This window comes from Gossypium arboreum, chromosome 5 (genome assembly GCF_025698485.1).
Source record: "Gossypium arboreum isolate Shixiya-1 chromosome 5, ASM2569848v2, whole genome shotgun sequence".
Taxonomy (NCBI): domain Eukaryota; kingdom Viridiplantae; phylum Streptophyta; class Magnoliopsida; order Malvales; family Malvaceae; genus Gossypium; species Gossypium arboreum.
Window position 1 is genome coordinate 34,586,078 of NC_069074.1, and position 16,944 is coordinate 34,603,021.

At 31.3% G+C, this 16,944-nt stretch overlaps 1 protein-coding gene across 1 annotated transcript; it reads left to right on the plus strand.

The window, feature by feature from the left end:
• The first annotated feature begins 13,868 nt into the window (after positions 1-13,868).
• LOC108451184 (uncharacterized) lies at positions 13,869-15,358 on the plus strand. Its single transcript, XM_017748911.1, has 3 exons — positions 13,869-14,360; positions 14,493-14,734; positions 15,226-15,358. Exons 1-3 carry the CDS (start codon positions 13,869-13,871, stop codon positions 15,356-15,358), a joined length of 867 nt encoding a protein of 288 aa, XP_017604400.1.
• Positions 15,359-16,944: the final 1,586 nt, after the last annotated feature.

Genomic DNA, 16,944 nt, shown 5'->3' on the forward strand with positions numbered 1-16,944 from the left:
TTTGGGCCTAGGGTTTGTTTTAATTTGGGCTTGTATTTGGGTTTGATATTTTGTAAATGGAATTAAACTATTTTTTTTGTTTGGTTTCTGTTTAAAGCCTAGACTAAATTGGGTCCTTACAATATAATCTTGAATCTCTCATGCTAAGCTAAAAGTTTTGATTATATAATTTTGAATCTTCCGTTGAAAAAAAATCATAAAATCATGAAAAAAGCTGGGTTTCTAGATTTTACGGAATGGAAATCAGGAATAAAATTCATTTTCATTATACGACTTATTCTATCTCTTTTAGAAGATACTATGCCACCACTCAGACTCGAACTGAGATGCTCTAACACTGCTTCCTAAGAGCAGCGTGTCTACCGATTTCACCGTAGCGGTTTGCTCGAAATCATAATAACCCATTTTTTAGTCAATCGTCGAGATTGAAGGTGAAGGGGGCAATTCAATGCAAAATGTCAAAGGAAAAAAAATACTTGCAATTAAGTAAATTATTTGCTATTTATTTGTTTGGGTAAAGAAGTGATGAAAAAATTACGAGTTTTGTTTGGAAAGAAGGATAAATTAATTAATTTAATTAATTACAAATATTTTTCTTTACATTTAGCTTAACATGGAAGATTTAAGATCATATAATCAAAAGAAAATAAGGTTTCTTAGACAACTATTAAAGACAATAATTTTTGTTGATAATTTTAAGAATAATTTCAAAACATCAAAATAATTTAAATAAATTGTTGAATTTTTATCAATTGATAATGTCAACCGGTTTGCTACTATAATTTTGAATCTCAATATTTAAAATTTTATATTTCAAAACCTAAAATTAGAATTTTTGGCAACCTATTAGTATTAATGGGTGGCTACGCTATTTCTTATGGGCACAAGCTAGCATCCCAGGTAATTCAGTCTTATGGTTCTTCATTATCTGCATATGACCTTCTTTTCTTAGGTGCTCATTTTGTATGGGCTTTTAGTTTAATGTTTAAGGTTTAGGGTTTAGGGTTTAGGCTTTTAGTTTTTATTGCTTTTTCACTTTAATCCTTAATTTTTTTACCCCAATCAATACTTGAAAAAAAGATATTTTTTGAGTGACTAAAATGAAAGCGACTTAAAAGTTAGGTGACCAAACAGTTAACCACCATTAAAAATTTAACACTTGGGTGATTAAAATGAAAATGCTTTAAAAGTTGAATGACATAATAAATTCAAAAGTCAAAAACCTTTTATCCCGGTGGGTAGAAAGGTTATAAAAAATGTCATAATTATAGTATATTTATGGCTTATATGTCAAAAAATTCTTAAGAAAATGTAAAAACATTAATTAAGCTCTTGTATTAAATTCACATTTAATTAAGTATCTATTGTTAACTAAAATAATCAATTAAGTCTATTCGTTAACAATTTCATTATTGACTACGTTAACTATTAAAATAAATTGATGAGCATGGTAGCTTTTAGTTTAATCTAATTTTTCTCATAAAATAATTAAAAAATATAAGAAATTATAAGAATAAAAAATTAGAAAAAAATAAAACATGTCATTATTCAAACCAAACCAAACTAGTGGTTGAACCGATTAGGCCATCGATTTGTCAATTTGATTGATTTGTCCAGTTCAATTAAATAAAACATTAAAAAATAAAAAAAAATTATTAAAATATTAAAGTATAAAAAAAAAATTGGTTCAATTGTCCCAGGTCAACCAATCTAATGTCTTTTTCCGGACCGATATCCTTGCTAATTTTGTTCTAATTTGTCCAACTGACTAATCCGATCCCGTTCAAATTTTTATGATTTTTTAACAATTTTATATTAGTTTTAATATTTTTATTTTTTATGATTTTTATAAAATTTTAATATGTTTTTATAAATTTTAAATATGTTTTATTAATTTTATATTTTTTATAACTTATTAGATTTATTATATTTTTATAAGGTCATATCAATTTTCATATTTTTAATATTTAATAAATTTATATTTTGATAATTTTTATGATTTTTTGATAATTTTTCTAAATTTTTAATCATTTTATGGAAAATATTATATTAAATCGAAACGGTCACGTGTCACTATTTGATTCGCCCATCAATTTATTTTAACAATTTATGTGGTCAATAATAGAAACTATTAACGAAAGGACTTAATTAAGTACAAATTTAATATAAGAGCTTAATTGATTTTTTCATTTTCTTAAGAATTTTTTATATAAACTTTTATTTATTAAAAATTAATTCATTAATACCAACAAATATTGTATACAATCATAAAACACAAAACCGTAATACTTAGAAATCGTCAACAATACTTAGAAGTGGTTTCGTATGTTACCCTCCCATTTGAGGATGAGATTAGACGTTGAATATTCATCAATAAGAGATATAATTATAGTTTAGTTTGAATTGAAGATGATTTTGATGCCTAAGTATTTAAGTGCAAGACAATATGGAAGACAAAGTATTAGTGGCAACCACTACCTGCGTCTTATCCTTTTTATTATTATACGGAAGGATGGCGGCAAGTATTTAAAATGTTTATAGGTCGGATCTTTTGTTTTTTATTTAAATTGGATCTAAATTAATTCCAACAGTTTATTTATTATTATGAAAATAATAAAACATAAAAAAATTATTTTAATATTTATATATATATATTTATACTTAAATTTAAATAAAATATTGATTTAATTATTGAAATAGCAATTCGGATTAAGTTGTTGGAATTAAAATTACTTTATTCAAGATCAGACATTTGATTGAGAAATAGGAGCTCTCGCCTGTCTTCTCTTTAAATATCTTAAAATATAATGTTTGTGACTTCAAAATATAATAAAATTGTTTTAACTCCTAAATATTAAAATTTAATTACTCTTTTAATCTCAATTCTAAGTTATAGATTTGGTCCTGCATAATGCATATACAAATGTTTTGTTTTGATTTACCAATGTTTTCAATAGCTAGATTTTTGAAGTATTATCTATTGGATTTGGATTCACACTTTGTTTGAAACATCATATTATCCTTAAAATGATAACTGAGTTGATGTTGATAGCCTAGAATATTAAAGGATAACACCTCAACCTGACTCAATTATTACTTAAACAACTAGTTAATGAAGTGAAAAATTAAAGTTCATATAGCTAATCTGTAACGCACCAAATATTGCTACTACACACCTAAGTATGAACACTTGTCAATTAAGTTTTAGCTCAATTAGTAATGGTATTATTGTCAGTACAAGAGGTTGTGGGTTTGAGTATGCTGAAACGCATTATCCTCTTATTTAAGGGTTGGGAGGGACTATGGGTAGTTCTAGACTAAGTTGGGGAGAGGTTATAGGTAATTTTAGGCGTTGTATAAAAAAACAAAGATTAGAAATCATGATGATATACTCATATGAAAGGAAATAAATAAATAAGTATGAACACTCAACTTGATTTGTTGGGATTAACTTGTTAAATCTAAAACCTTGTTTATTAATTTGAAACGGGTGGAACTTTTTAAATGAAAAAATGAATGGAAAAATAATCTACTTCCATTAAATGATTTATTAGATAATTGAAAAGAGATGATCTTGAATGCTATTCAAAATTCAGAAGAACTATGCGATGGGCTATTGAACGGCTGGAAAAGGTTCGGGCCCACTTACAGAAAGTAGAAATGGAAGCGGATCAGTTTCGAGTGCATGGATACTCCGAGATAGAATGAGAAAAATTGAATTTGATTAATTCAACTTATAACATTTTGGAACAATTAGAAAATTACAAAAATGAAACCTTTTATTTTGAATAACAAAGAGTAATTAATCAAGTCCGACAACGAGTTTTCCAACAAGCTTTACAAGGAGCTCTAGGAACTCTAAATAGTTCTTTAAACAACAAGCTACATTTACACACCATTAACATCAATATTGGCTTATTTGGGGTGATGAAACTGAAAGTATTGGTTGGAAAAATAAGATCTATTTAAAAGGTGAGCATGACATGATTAAAAAATAAAATATTACTTGATAAGAATATAAACATAATATGTATACATAGATACATTGATATTTATGTAATATAAACTATTAATGTATCAAGTTCTTGTATTATTCGAACATTTGAAATTTAATCTCTTTATTTTTGTTTTAAGAATTCAATTTCTTTATTTTTTAATTTTCAAAATCTAGGTCCGATTGTTAATTTCAAGTGAATTATTTCATTTAATTCGTTAATGTAACATTTTAAAATTTAAAAGACATATTTGGTAGCCATGTAATAAAAAAATGGTATTGTAATGAATTGAATTTAACAAAAGAATTTTAATAATATTAACAAATGAACATGCTTTTTCAAATGCAAAAGTACAAGGATTAAATTCCTTGAAATAAAAGTATGGGGACTAAATCTCAAATGAATAAAGAATATAAAGGCTTGGCGCATATTTTAACCTTTATATAATATATAAAACTTTGAACACAATTGTGAAACATGAAAATGTATAGATACTAAGTTTGGTAAGAGTATTATTTTTTTTCACATATTTTAGTCATGAGTTAACTATAAGCGAATCACAATCAGTAACTTTTAGCTACCCACATGATTTGTTTGTGGCAAAAAGAAGAATTTTTTACTTATTTTGAAAAGATCTTATTTTTTTATAAGTATTTTTACTAATTTTAAGTTTAAATTTGTACTAATTATTTTTTATTTTATGTCTAACTGTTTTAATATATATATATATATATATATATATATATATATTAAGTAAGTTTTTCCTCATAAGTAGTAACTAAACGTAACATATTAGTGCGATATTATTAAGCATAGATCCTTTGAACGTAAAGATTTAATTTATTGATTTATTATCTTTTGTTATCAAAGATTGGACCCAAGTATCTTTTATTTGCTTAAAGCATGAAAGATTTGTATCTTCCATGTATATTCAAAGTGTCCCAATATATTGGAGGGGATGAAAAGTTTAATCCATAAAATCTAACTTTGCTGAAGGAAGAGGTGTCAAAGTTTATATATATATATATATATATATATATGCTTCAAAGTTCTTTTAAGGCCTTTGCACACTACCTTTCTCACTGCCTTCCTACAGGTTTAAGTAACTCCTAACCTCGTCTTCGGCGCAAAATCGATTGAAGTCCTTGCGTGCATTCTTTTGTTTGCAACAAGGCATCTTTAGCGGTTCCGCACACGTCCAGAAGCATTAGAGATCCAACCAAAACTTGTCCAACTGATTTCCTTTTCTGCTCTTGAGCTACAGCTTGCTTAAAAATCAATTATAAGTAACATGAACTTGATTTGGATCTACACCAAAATGTTCATGTTTTGTCTCCTTTCCACCATCAAAACAACTCATTCCAATCAAAATTTATGTAATAAAATAAAGGAAATTTGTGGGAAAATGAATTAGACCACATAACTTTCCTATTAGTAACTACATACATGTAAAATTTCATTTATATACAATTGGAATCTCAAAGCTTAACAGTTGAGGATGTTGCTTTGACCAAAACACTTGTAGTGGCTTTCAAGTCCTCCTTCGAGATCTTGATTGCATACCTCTGATTTCTGGAGCTGATTTTGCACGTTTTCAACGTGCTTGATGTCAATTGTCAAATATATATGGAGAAAAAATTAATTAAACAAAGTATGCATATGTCATATATATATATATATATATATATATATATTATTGCTAGCCCCATGTTGCTTCAATTGCAGTCAAAACAAAATCAACTGTGTTTCGCATTGCATACGTACCCAATGTTATAAAAAGAAATTAAATTTAATTTTTAGTTCAATTGGTTTAACCATTTGATTCTTTTATGTAATTTGATGTAAATTATTTGTATGGTTGTTAATATAAACTAAAAGATTAAAAGTTGAGCTGATTGAGTTTTAGTTCAGTTGTTACTATTACTATTCCAATAAAAAGGAGACAGTAAATGCGAGTGTTATTTCTTCAATTTAAAAGTTTGGGAGATTGTGGCTAAATTGCCTTATCATATACTGAATTAAATTATATTTTTATGAAAGTGATTTTATTTTTTATATGTAATATATCAATAAAAATTTAATTATAATGAAATTTGAACTCAAGATATGCCATACATAATAAATATTTAATTTTATCATTGTAACCAAAACATAAAAGTAATTTTTATATGAATTGTTAATAAATATGTTTGTTCCATAATTTTTTTTATTTACATAATGAATTTAGTGTGTTATAAATCTAATTAATTTAGTGTTGATCCCTTCTTGTCTAACCATTTCACTCTTCTCCAGAGAGATCTCTCCCCAAAAACCTAAAGACCTTCCCTTTTCTCACTCGTCCATCATCTTCTTCTCTTGTTTACGTCACAAGTGAATAACTCCCTTGGAGATTTACACAGTGCAAAAGTAGCATTTACTTATGCGTAAAAAAGCAGCATGTTTGCTAGTTCTTCATAAAACATATCACTATGATAGGCAGCATTCCCGAACTGAGGAGAAAATTAATAGCCAGCTCTTATATGTCATACCAATTAGACCTGCCAATTTGTGCATTTATATCATGTTTGTGTATTCATATTTTATAAATTCTGAGACATTCATATCATATTTATGTCGTGTCATATGATGTTTTAAATTTTTTTATGCCATGTTTGTATCATATCTAATATTTTCAGGTATAATTACAACAAAACCAAAGACGTGCTACTGCTTTAATTTCATAATATATAGTTAAGAAAAAGAGCCCAGTAATATGATGTCTTGTTCTTCACACTTGTTAAACACACATTTACCGTCCTAAGCTCTTTCTACCACAAGAGTTAACTAGCAACGCTAAATCAGCCCTAAGAATAAGATAATTTATTAGATGATGATTGTGTTTCAATGACCAACAAAAATACTTAATAGAGTTGCAGCACACTAATAACATAAACGATAACCTATAACATAATTTGTGTTTCAGCAAAGTGTGATGAAAGGTTAAAACTCACCTGAAAGGCGGTGACATACTGATAAAACTGCCCATACAACCCTTACCGGGGCTTCATTTTTACCATCTGATGAAATTTTTAGGTGATTACAAAATGGTCAAATGGCAAAGCAACATAATATCCAACCAGTGAAAATGACAATTCAAGTAAAAACATCTGCTAACATGTTATGAGGTTTATCTTTCAAGACAATCTACCAAAACCATCATGAAACAAATCTGTTGCTCTAACTGCGCCATGATGAATATGATTTACAGGTCCAGCTTCCCAATCCTGTTTCTTGGTCTAGAAAACTGTGAGATGACTTTTGGTTAATGACTTGGCATTAACATCATTTTTATAGTTATTTTATTTCATTAATAATGTATGGACGGGAGTCTTGGATATGAATTGTCATTTTTATTCAGAACCATTGTAATGCATGAATTTCATCATGGAATGTAGTGTTTGTCAACACAAGTATCTAATGATTATGCCAAATACTCACTAATGGAAGAAATTCATGAGAAAGGTGAGTTTAGATTACACCTCGAGATATCTCTTTCATCGTATTCTCAAATTTAGAAAGGTTTATACAAAAATATTAGACTCGTAAAATGGGTACGGATAAAAAAATATCCGTTTAAAATATGAGTTGGGTTCGGATTTAAACATTCAAGGTTCGAGCTCGCTTTGATCCTTTTTCGAGTTTATAATATTTTATATTATATTATTTTATATATTATGTAATTTATTACACATTAAAAAATAAATCTATACTAAATATATAATATTGCTCTAATATAAACAATAAAATAATATTAAGATGACTATATAAAATATTTCAATAAATAAAAAATAAAATTATTAATATTAATATTAATAATATAAAAAAATATTTAAAGTATAATATGAACAGGTCTAAAATATACTTAGGTTAGTATTTTACAAATATGGATGGATTTGAACAAAATTTTAGACTTATATTTCGAGTCGAGACAAGCTTGAGCAAACATAAAATATACTAATATCGTATATAAACCCAATCCAAATTCAACCCGACTCAATTCATGAACACCTCTAATTTAGACTTTAAACCCAATTCTAAAAATTTTTCCATTACTGAGCCTGAGCTTTGGGTGTTTAGTATTAGGAAAATGGTATCGGTGCATCTCTTTTTGGTCCATAACCCATTCATATGGACTGATGATTTGGGTGTTTCTGAAACCGTTATAACTTTTCAAGGTTAGATTTAAGACGATGAAAAAATGAAAACCTGCAGGAAGTGGCGCATATATGGGAGTGTTGTAAGTTGTAACCTGCAGGAAGTGGCGGATTTGACGGTGGACTGCTTTTCAGTTCCTCTTCAGAAGAATACTCAAAGAAAACCTGGGAAAGGTCCACATAATTTTTCAATTTCACATCATAATTATTTTTTACTTAATAGGTTTTAAGTTTTAATGATGTGGAAATTAAAAAGTTATGTCAAAATATTAATAGAAATATCAAGTATTTAATGATCTGCCACTAAAATTTTTAATTTCGAAAATATTAGTGATAAAATTGAAAGTTTTAAAAGTTGGATGACCATTCAGGTAATTTATAGTTTAATTTTTTTTATAATTTTTAAATTATTTAATACAATGAGATATAAGATAAATTAGTGACATCTTAGTGTAGTTGTACACATAAACTACCATGTCAGTGGATAGACGTATCATGGTAACCACTGTACTAAGAGTTAGATTACATTTATCCCCCTCTACTTAAAAAATGGGTAAATTAACCCATGTACGTTAGATCAAAAAGTAAATTGGTTATGTAACACCCCAAACCCAGCGTAGACGTTATGGCCGAATTCAAAGATGCCACAAAGAATGGGTTTTGAAAACAAGTTGATTCCATTAACTAATTATTAATAAAACTCACATTCATTCATGTTTATTACAGAAAGCATTATTTTAACAATTCATTTGCCAAAACACTTATTACAGCGGAAATTATCAAAACCAGAACATTTTAGAAATTCATTTCATATTTTTAGAAAACCTCTTTTTAGCGTAAAATCTTTTTCCGTAAAACATTTTATCAAGCATGCAACATATCAAGCATATCAAACCAAATAAAGTTAAAAACCAAAACAATTCAAAGAGTCCCAAAAATTACAAACTCTCTGAACTATATCCCAAATTATTAAATAGACCATAAATTAATAAATCTAAACAGTTTTACGGAAGAGTGGTCACCGCTGAGTCCCTACTGCACCGATCCATCTAAGACTATGGATTACTTGACAGTACAGACAAACAGATGTAAGTTTACGTAAACTCAATGTATAACCCAGCAGAATTAAGCATGCAATCATATAGAATCATATGCACTGTCGAAAACAAATACAGATATAGTAAACAGAATTTTACCCCCATCCTCTATACACCATCTCCAACCATCCCAACACACCATGTGGGGTTAAAAACACCCACTCATCCCTACACACCAGGTTGTGTCGTTACGATACATATTAGATATAATGCAGCCAAGCTCCAGATAATAGGCGATGATCGCCGTACAGAACACTTCTTTCATCAATATAAAACCCACCCCACAATCATATACAGAACAAATATAGAATGCATACTAAACATGCTCAATATGCTATATACAGATATTAGAATAATCAGATATGCTTGGCATAATCGAATAGATTATCAGTCTATCAGATCTACAATTTTGGGGTTTGGTTAGCCCTTAACGATCTTACGGTAAGCCCACAGTTGATTGGGATGACCCGTGTGACCCTCAAAGATATTTCAAAAATTTGGGCCCACATGTCCGTGTGCGCCCACACGCCCAAAATGGCCTTGCCCGTGTGGCCCACACGGCTTGGCCCCAGAATCCACACACCCCTGTCTTATGCCTGTGTGGGCCCACACGGTTGTGTGATGCTCACGGCCATGCCTTCGTCGACTACACGATCGTGTCTCGCACATGGCCATCCACACTGGCGACCACACGCCCGTGTGGCGTCTTCAAATTTATTTTTTGACTTTTTTTAAACCTCGTTTTCTGCATTTCGGGTGCACACCTGGATCATTTTGATGCAAAAATACTCCCGAACAAACCAGCACCTAAAATCGGTACCACAAACCTTCCAAAATCAATTTTAATTCCCAATAAACAAAATCCACGAAACTGATAACAGTTCAAACAAGCATTCCTCACTTACCCCAGAACTCCGAGCACTACAGTTCAGCAACAGGAGATTCCTGTCCTTCACGATTCGCTGCTGCCAAGGCACGAGTACAACATTAACAGAAATTCGACAAAGCCAAACGAGATAAACAGAGACTCCCTCCTCGGTAAAATATACTACCAACTTACCCAACAAATAAACGCAACGACCTCAAAACTAGCAACAAGGAAGCACGATTTGTCAAAACAAGTAAAGAAAAGAGAAAATATTTCGTTTGATAAAGGGAAAAAGGAAAACAGTAGAGGAGGAAGAAAGAACGTCAGAATTTGGGGATTATTTTGGAGGTGAGAGAAAAAGAAAATAAAATAAGCCAAATAAATAAATTAAAAATGTAATAGGACAATTTTGGCTTGGGCCCGAAAAACTAATAACCGAAGCCAAGGATGCAATCGGTCGAAAACAAGCCAAAAAGGGTCAAATTGAAAGACAATCATTAAATTGTGGCTAAATCAAAAAAATGGAGAAAGCCAAGGGGCTATCAAATTTAGTTGACTTGGTAAAAGGCTAAAAATAGAAAGATATTTTTTTTATTTTATTTTATTTTATTATTAAATTAGTTAGGTTATTTTTAGTCAACCCCTTGTATATAAATAGGGGTATTTTGTTCTTTGAAAGGGGACGAATGACTGATCGATTACTTTTGGTATTTCTACTTCAATTTGGAATTGAATTATTCTCTCTTTTCCTATTTTCATTGGAATTGAATTATTTTCTTTTCTCTTTCAATTACGTAGGAGTTTTGTCTATTTCATTTCAATTTCTTTGTTTTTTCTAAATTCATCCAATTGCTTTTAGCCCTTTCATTTTTTTTATTGTTTTGCAATTAAGTTTTCATTATTCTTAATTTTGGCCCTAAAATTTGTTTTAACTACATTTTGGTCTTCCTTGAAGCTGTGTGTTTTGGAGGGTGGGGATTATTTCCCTTTTGGTCCCTCCTTGTTATTCGCACGTTCAAATTGGTCCATTTCCTTTTATTTATTTTTGATTTGCCCCAGAATTTTGCTTTAAGGTTCGATTTAATCCTTTTTTTATTTTTTCTATTTTATTATCAAATTAACTAATTTAATATATTATCACTATTATTATTATGTTTCTATTTATATTTATTTTGTTATTCTAATACTATTATTATTTATCTAATTTTATTTATCTATTTATATTTCTACTATTATTATATTTCTATTTATTATATTTTTATTTCTATTTATATACTAATATTATTTTCATTATTATTTTTCTTATATATGTTTTTTACTCTTATTATTAACATTCTATTTATTTATTTATTTTACTTTTTTAACTTTTTATACAACGCTCATTTCAAATTTTTACACATTATTTACTTTAATATTTTCATATATTATGTATTTCAAACTTTTTACACATTATATATTTTGAATTGTTTATATATTGTTTTTAAAGAGTTTTATATATTATTTTATCTTGAATGGAAAATAATTTTTTTAAAATTATTTTATATACTTTAGATCGCTTTTATAATCACCGCGTTTCAAAGAACCCTCTCAACATAAGGAAATATTTCGTGTTTGGGAGTTCGAGGAATCGTGCCCTATCTTGCTGGGTTTCGATTTTTCTTCAACTAAAATGTGAAATATCCTTTTGAAATTTCATCCATGTTTTTTTAAAATTAAAACGAGGCAATATTTTTTTTGTTTGGGGGGTTTGGGAGGTCGTGCCCAATCTTGTTGGGCTTCGATTTTCCAGTCGACTAAAATACAAAACATCCTTTTGAAATTTCATCCATGTTTTCTCAAATTAAAATGATGCAATGTTTCGTATTTGGAAATTCAATAAATCGTGCCCAATCGTGTTGGGTTTCGATTTACCGTTTGGATCGGATAGCCAAATATCCTTTTTAAAAGTTTTAAGTGCATGTGTTTTAGAAATCCTGAGATGATCTTGTGTCGAGGTTTCGAAATATTGTATCCAATCGTGCTGGACGTAATATTTTATTCCTTCTAAGCGAGAGAATCTCAATATCCAATTCAAGTTATCCAAACGTTTTTAAAGATTGTATTTTAAAATCTTTTCAAATTTTCAACATTAGGACGTTAATCGATCAATACGGTACCAATTTTGGGCGTTGCGAGGGTGCTAATCATTTCTCGCGCGTAACCGACTCCCGAATCTGTCTTCTAGTTTTTCATAGACCAAAAAATGTTGTTTTAATAAACCAAAATATTTTATTAAAATGATCGACCACAGGGTGACCCGATCACACCTAAACAAAAAGGATTGGTGGCGACTCCATACCTTGTTTAAAAGTCGATCCCCGTTTTTTAAAATAAAAATAGTTTCGACAGCTTGGCGACTCCGCTGGGGACCAATAAGAAAGTCAAGCCGTAAAATTGATTATTTTCTGTCCTTTTATCGAAAATTTAAAATTTGGCTTTTGGCATACGATCCTTTTACTGCATTCATTTTGGCTCAAGACTCATAGAATACTCTTGCATTGCATATTGCATGACCGTTGTGGTCACACCATTTAAATGGGAGTGAGAAGCTATGTCTTCGTGAGATTTTCACCTCCGCATAGGCTAATGGACTACTTTCGGGATACATCCGTACCTATGTCTTCGTGAGGTTTTCACCTCCGCATGGCCATAGGGAAATGTATTCCCCTGAACTGAACTCAATCCACATGATCCTATAATGGGTGAGGATTGAGGAATCTGCTGGTTCAGGTACCTTGTCTTTAGAACTAAACCGCATATAGTGAGCCTTAAGAGCCCACCCTAGGTAGAGCCACTCCAAACCCTAGTGGTTACCCAAGTAGGTGCTCTATTTGCTATTTATTTCTTCTGTACTAACGCATTTTGTCTGTTTTGTTTATGGATGCATTGCATTACATTATCATAAATAGAACAGTTTGTCATAAGAAAACAAATTTCTTGATAAAGTGAATTACAATACGGTTGTCTGAATTTGGTCCAAGTAAACACAACGGAAGAAAGCTGATAGTTCGCAGAGAAAATAAGACTTTACCTGAGGATTCAAGTCAAGAAAGATTATCTGAAAGACGTCACGTCTCAACTTTCTTAAAGGATCTAACGAACATTGCAAGGATAAGTGAGTATTAAGTCGCGGCCCGAATCAAGCAAAAAGAGCTAGTGGGGGCATCTATTGGAATCTGGCGAGGTTTGGCTTTTACAAAGAAAAGAAATCGATGTCTTCACCTGGAACATGAGGGCAAGGCCACATATGTAATCCGTTTTATGTAAAGGAATTTGTTTTCTAGAAAAGTTGTTCTAATAGAATTGAATTCAGAACCAACACATTTCTTTCTTTTGCATTCATTCCATGCATTTGCATAGCATTGCATCATTTGCATTAGATTTTCACAAGAGGACCCTAATTAATTGAAATCATTTCAGTTAATCTGGAAACCGACAAAAACTTGCCAACCAAGCGTTGCTACGGTACTCGTGCTAAGGCAAAAGATATGGACCAAAGATTGGAAAGACTTAAACAACTTCAAAGAGAGATACATAACCAGTTACAAATGCGAATGCAAGAGTAACTGATGAGGTTACGGCAAGATATGAAAGACCAAGTGCTAGAGTCTCAAAAGAATATGATGAACCAGTTGTCCCAATTGCTGACTAAAGGGCTAGAAAGAGGGAAAGCTCCATGGTCAATGTTGGGGTGGACAATGAGGAGTCTCTCTATCCTCCGAGTTTCACTCCGAAAAATGCACAGGCATGTCCACAAGGTGTACCAATTATCAAAACTCAGCAAAATCAGGCCAGTACCTCAGCACTAGTGAATTATCTGATAGGCTCAGACTCTAATCTGTGGGGCAATCCAACTACCCCTATAGTTCCTAGTTTGAACGAAATGGAAAAAGTAAAGATGGAACTGCCAAAACAACTCAAAGATCGGTATAGGTGGTTGGAGGAAAAATTCAAGGCGATGAAAAATGCTGATGACTATCATAGAATTGACGCTAGAGACCTAAGCTTAGTTCTAGACTTAATACTTCCTTACAAGTTCAAGATGCCTGAATTTGAAAAGTATAACGAGACTAGCTATCCCGAAGCTTACATCACCATGTTTTGCAGACGAATGATTGGGTATGTCAATAATGACCAGTTATTAATTCACTGTTTCCAAGAAAGTCTGGTTGGGATAGTATCCAAATGGTACAACCAATTAAACCGTACCTAGATCAATTCATGGAAAGATCTAGCACAAGCTTTCATAAAATAGTATAGTCATGTCACAGATATGACTCCTAATAGGATTACTTTACAGAACATAGAAAAGAAACCGAATGAGAGTTTTCGGCAATACGCCCAAAGGTGGAGGGAGGTTGCCATGCAAGTTCAGCCACCTCTCCTAGAAAAAGAGACTACCATGCTTTTCATCAATACTCTGAAAGCCTCATTCATTAACCATATATTGGGAAGCACTACTCTGAGCTTTTCAGATATGGTAATGTCTGGTGAGTTGATTGAAAATGCAATAAGGAGCGGGAAGATAGATGTGGGAGAAAGGTCAAGAAGTCAACCCAAAAGAGAAATAAAAATAAAGTGAACATCGTGAGCATGCCTTCCAAATTGGTCAATGTAGGCCAGCCGAGGGCTATAACTATTAGATATCTATCCGAATGACATATTGGGGAATCTGAATGATATATCTGAAGAGGGAACCAGGAAATGGAAATTTCCAAACCCTTATGTACCTGGGGATGTTTTGAATAATGAGACTGTGGAAGAGATCCCTATATTTTTAGAGCTGATCTAGAGTAATGTTCAAAACATGCTTGTTGCTTTAAGCCTAGGGGCAATAAGAATTCTTTTGTGAAATAGGCTTGTGTTCAAAATCTTTATTTCAATCAAATGCATCTTTTTGAGTAAATGTTCTTTCATTTTTTATATATTCTTTTGACTGTCTTTTAAATATGCTTCATTCATGATTATACCATACAAATAATCATCCTTAGAATCATTTATTCTTTGGAAGTGTGCCTTTATACCTACAATAGGTCCCCAGATATCAACGACAAGAGCAAAGTTATAACTGACTCCCTTTTGGGTTTAGATATGTGTTTAAGTGGATCTCAGGACTTTAAAGATGATAAAGATTGTAGCCTATGTCCTGGTGGTAGAACAAGATAAAAAAACAGATCCTACTCTTAAAAAGGGTAAATAGACATTGCGAGTCTAGGAAAAGAGAAAGAGGTAAAGATCGGAACCAACATCACCACAAAGCAAAGCAATATGTCATTGAGTTATTTCAAGAATTCAAAGATGTTTTCGTATGATCGTTCAAGATATGCCTGGGCTACTATGACCTATGGATGCTCAAAAGGTCCGTACGGATGTCAGAAGGACACATGCTAATATTTTACATTAGCCAGGTTAATCATGAGGTTTGGGTGCTACTGATCAGCCATAAAAGGGGATTGTATTAGTTATGCCGTAAATGTCAAATGGAGGAAGACAGGACTTATGTGCCATTTCCATTTCTTCATAGATTTTCTATATGTGGGGCATAGATGTTATGAGGCCATTCTCGTCTAATATACATTGATTTATCTTGGTGGTCTTTGATAACTTCATGAAGAGGGTGAGGGTCACTTCATATGCCAATATTACAAGGTCGGTAGTCGTCAAATTTTAAAAAAAGGGTGCCGACAAGTAATATCACAAAAGATCATGTCTAATACAACAGCACAATGTCAAAAGTTTACAGTTTGTTCAAAGATCAGACGCCATATCCTAATACAGCAAAGGAGGCCAAAAAGAAAAAAACAAAAAAGGGAAAGAAAAAACAAAACAAAAAACAATAAAAAGAGATTGTAGAAGGTGACCGAGACTTGTAAGGATTGGCGTAAAGAAATTACCATTTACCCTCTATGCTTATTGAATGATAACCAGGATCTTCGCTAGGGCAACACATTGCTCATTGGTTTATGAGATAAAAATGGTTTTGAAAACAAGATTCCTTTTCTCCGAGTCTTGTCAGAATTAAAATGAGATGAGGCAAAATAAATTCAATCTCGATATGTTCAGTCGAATTTAAAGGATGTCTGCCACAGTTGGATGATGCGGGCTTATGACAGAGAGGTTTATCCTGAAGAATTCCACGAGGGGAACTTGATATTGTAGAAAATCATTCCTATATAAAAGGATTTCAAAGGAAGAAATATGCCAAATTGAGAGGGACTTTATGTAGTAAAGAATGCCTATTCTGGAGGAGCATTAATATCGACCGAAATGGATGGCAAGGACCTGGCCAATCCAGTAAACTCAGATTCAGTCACAGTTAATAGTTTAAAAAAAACACAAAAAAGAAAAAGAAAAGAAAAAGGAGAGGCAAAGGCGAAAACCCGCAAAGGGCGCCTTGAGACCAAAGGGGTTTTGAATTAAAAACCTGAAAAGGGCAATTCAAATTTCGACCAAAGATAAGGAATATGGTAGTCTTGCTATGTTGGAATCAACGAAGAAGAAGTACGTTACGTTGTGGGGCATCGACAAAGTATTATAGATCTCCTAAACACATGTCAAGCTCAAAATGGTCCTCAAGAAGTTATTACAGAGAAGCTCAAACTGCGATATCTGGGGCACCTAGTTTTCTATTTTACCTATTTTGGATTTGATATCTTTCATTATCTTATTCTTTTCAAGATACATCCCAATAAATTTCCTTCTTGATTGCATTTGCTATTCTTGGTTAACTTACTTGCTTCGAGCTATATTTC

Excerpts from the sequence above, each read along its gene's own strand:
- LOC108451184 (XM_017748911.1), top strand. The coding sequence starts at position 13,869 with ATGGTCAATGTTGGGGTGGACAATGAGGAGTCTCTCTATCCTCCGAGT. Across the intron at positions 14,361-14,492 it reads ACTGTTTCCAAGAAAGTCTG|AACATAGAAAAGAAACCGAA; the intron begins GTTGGGATAGTA and ends ATTACTTTACAG. Across the intron at positions 14,735-15,225 it reads AAGATAGATGTGGGAGAAAG|GTCCCCAGATATCAACGACA; the intron begins GTCAAGAAGTCA and ends TACCTACAATAG.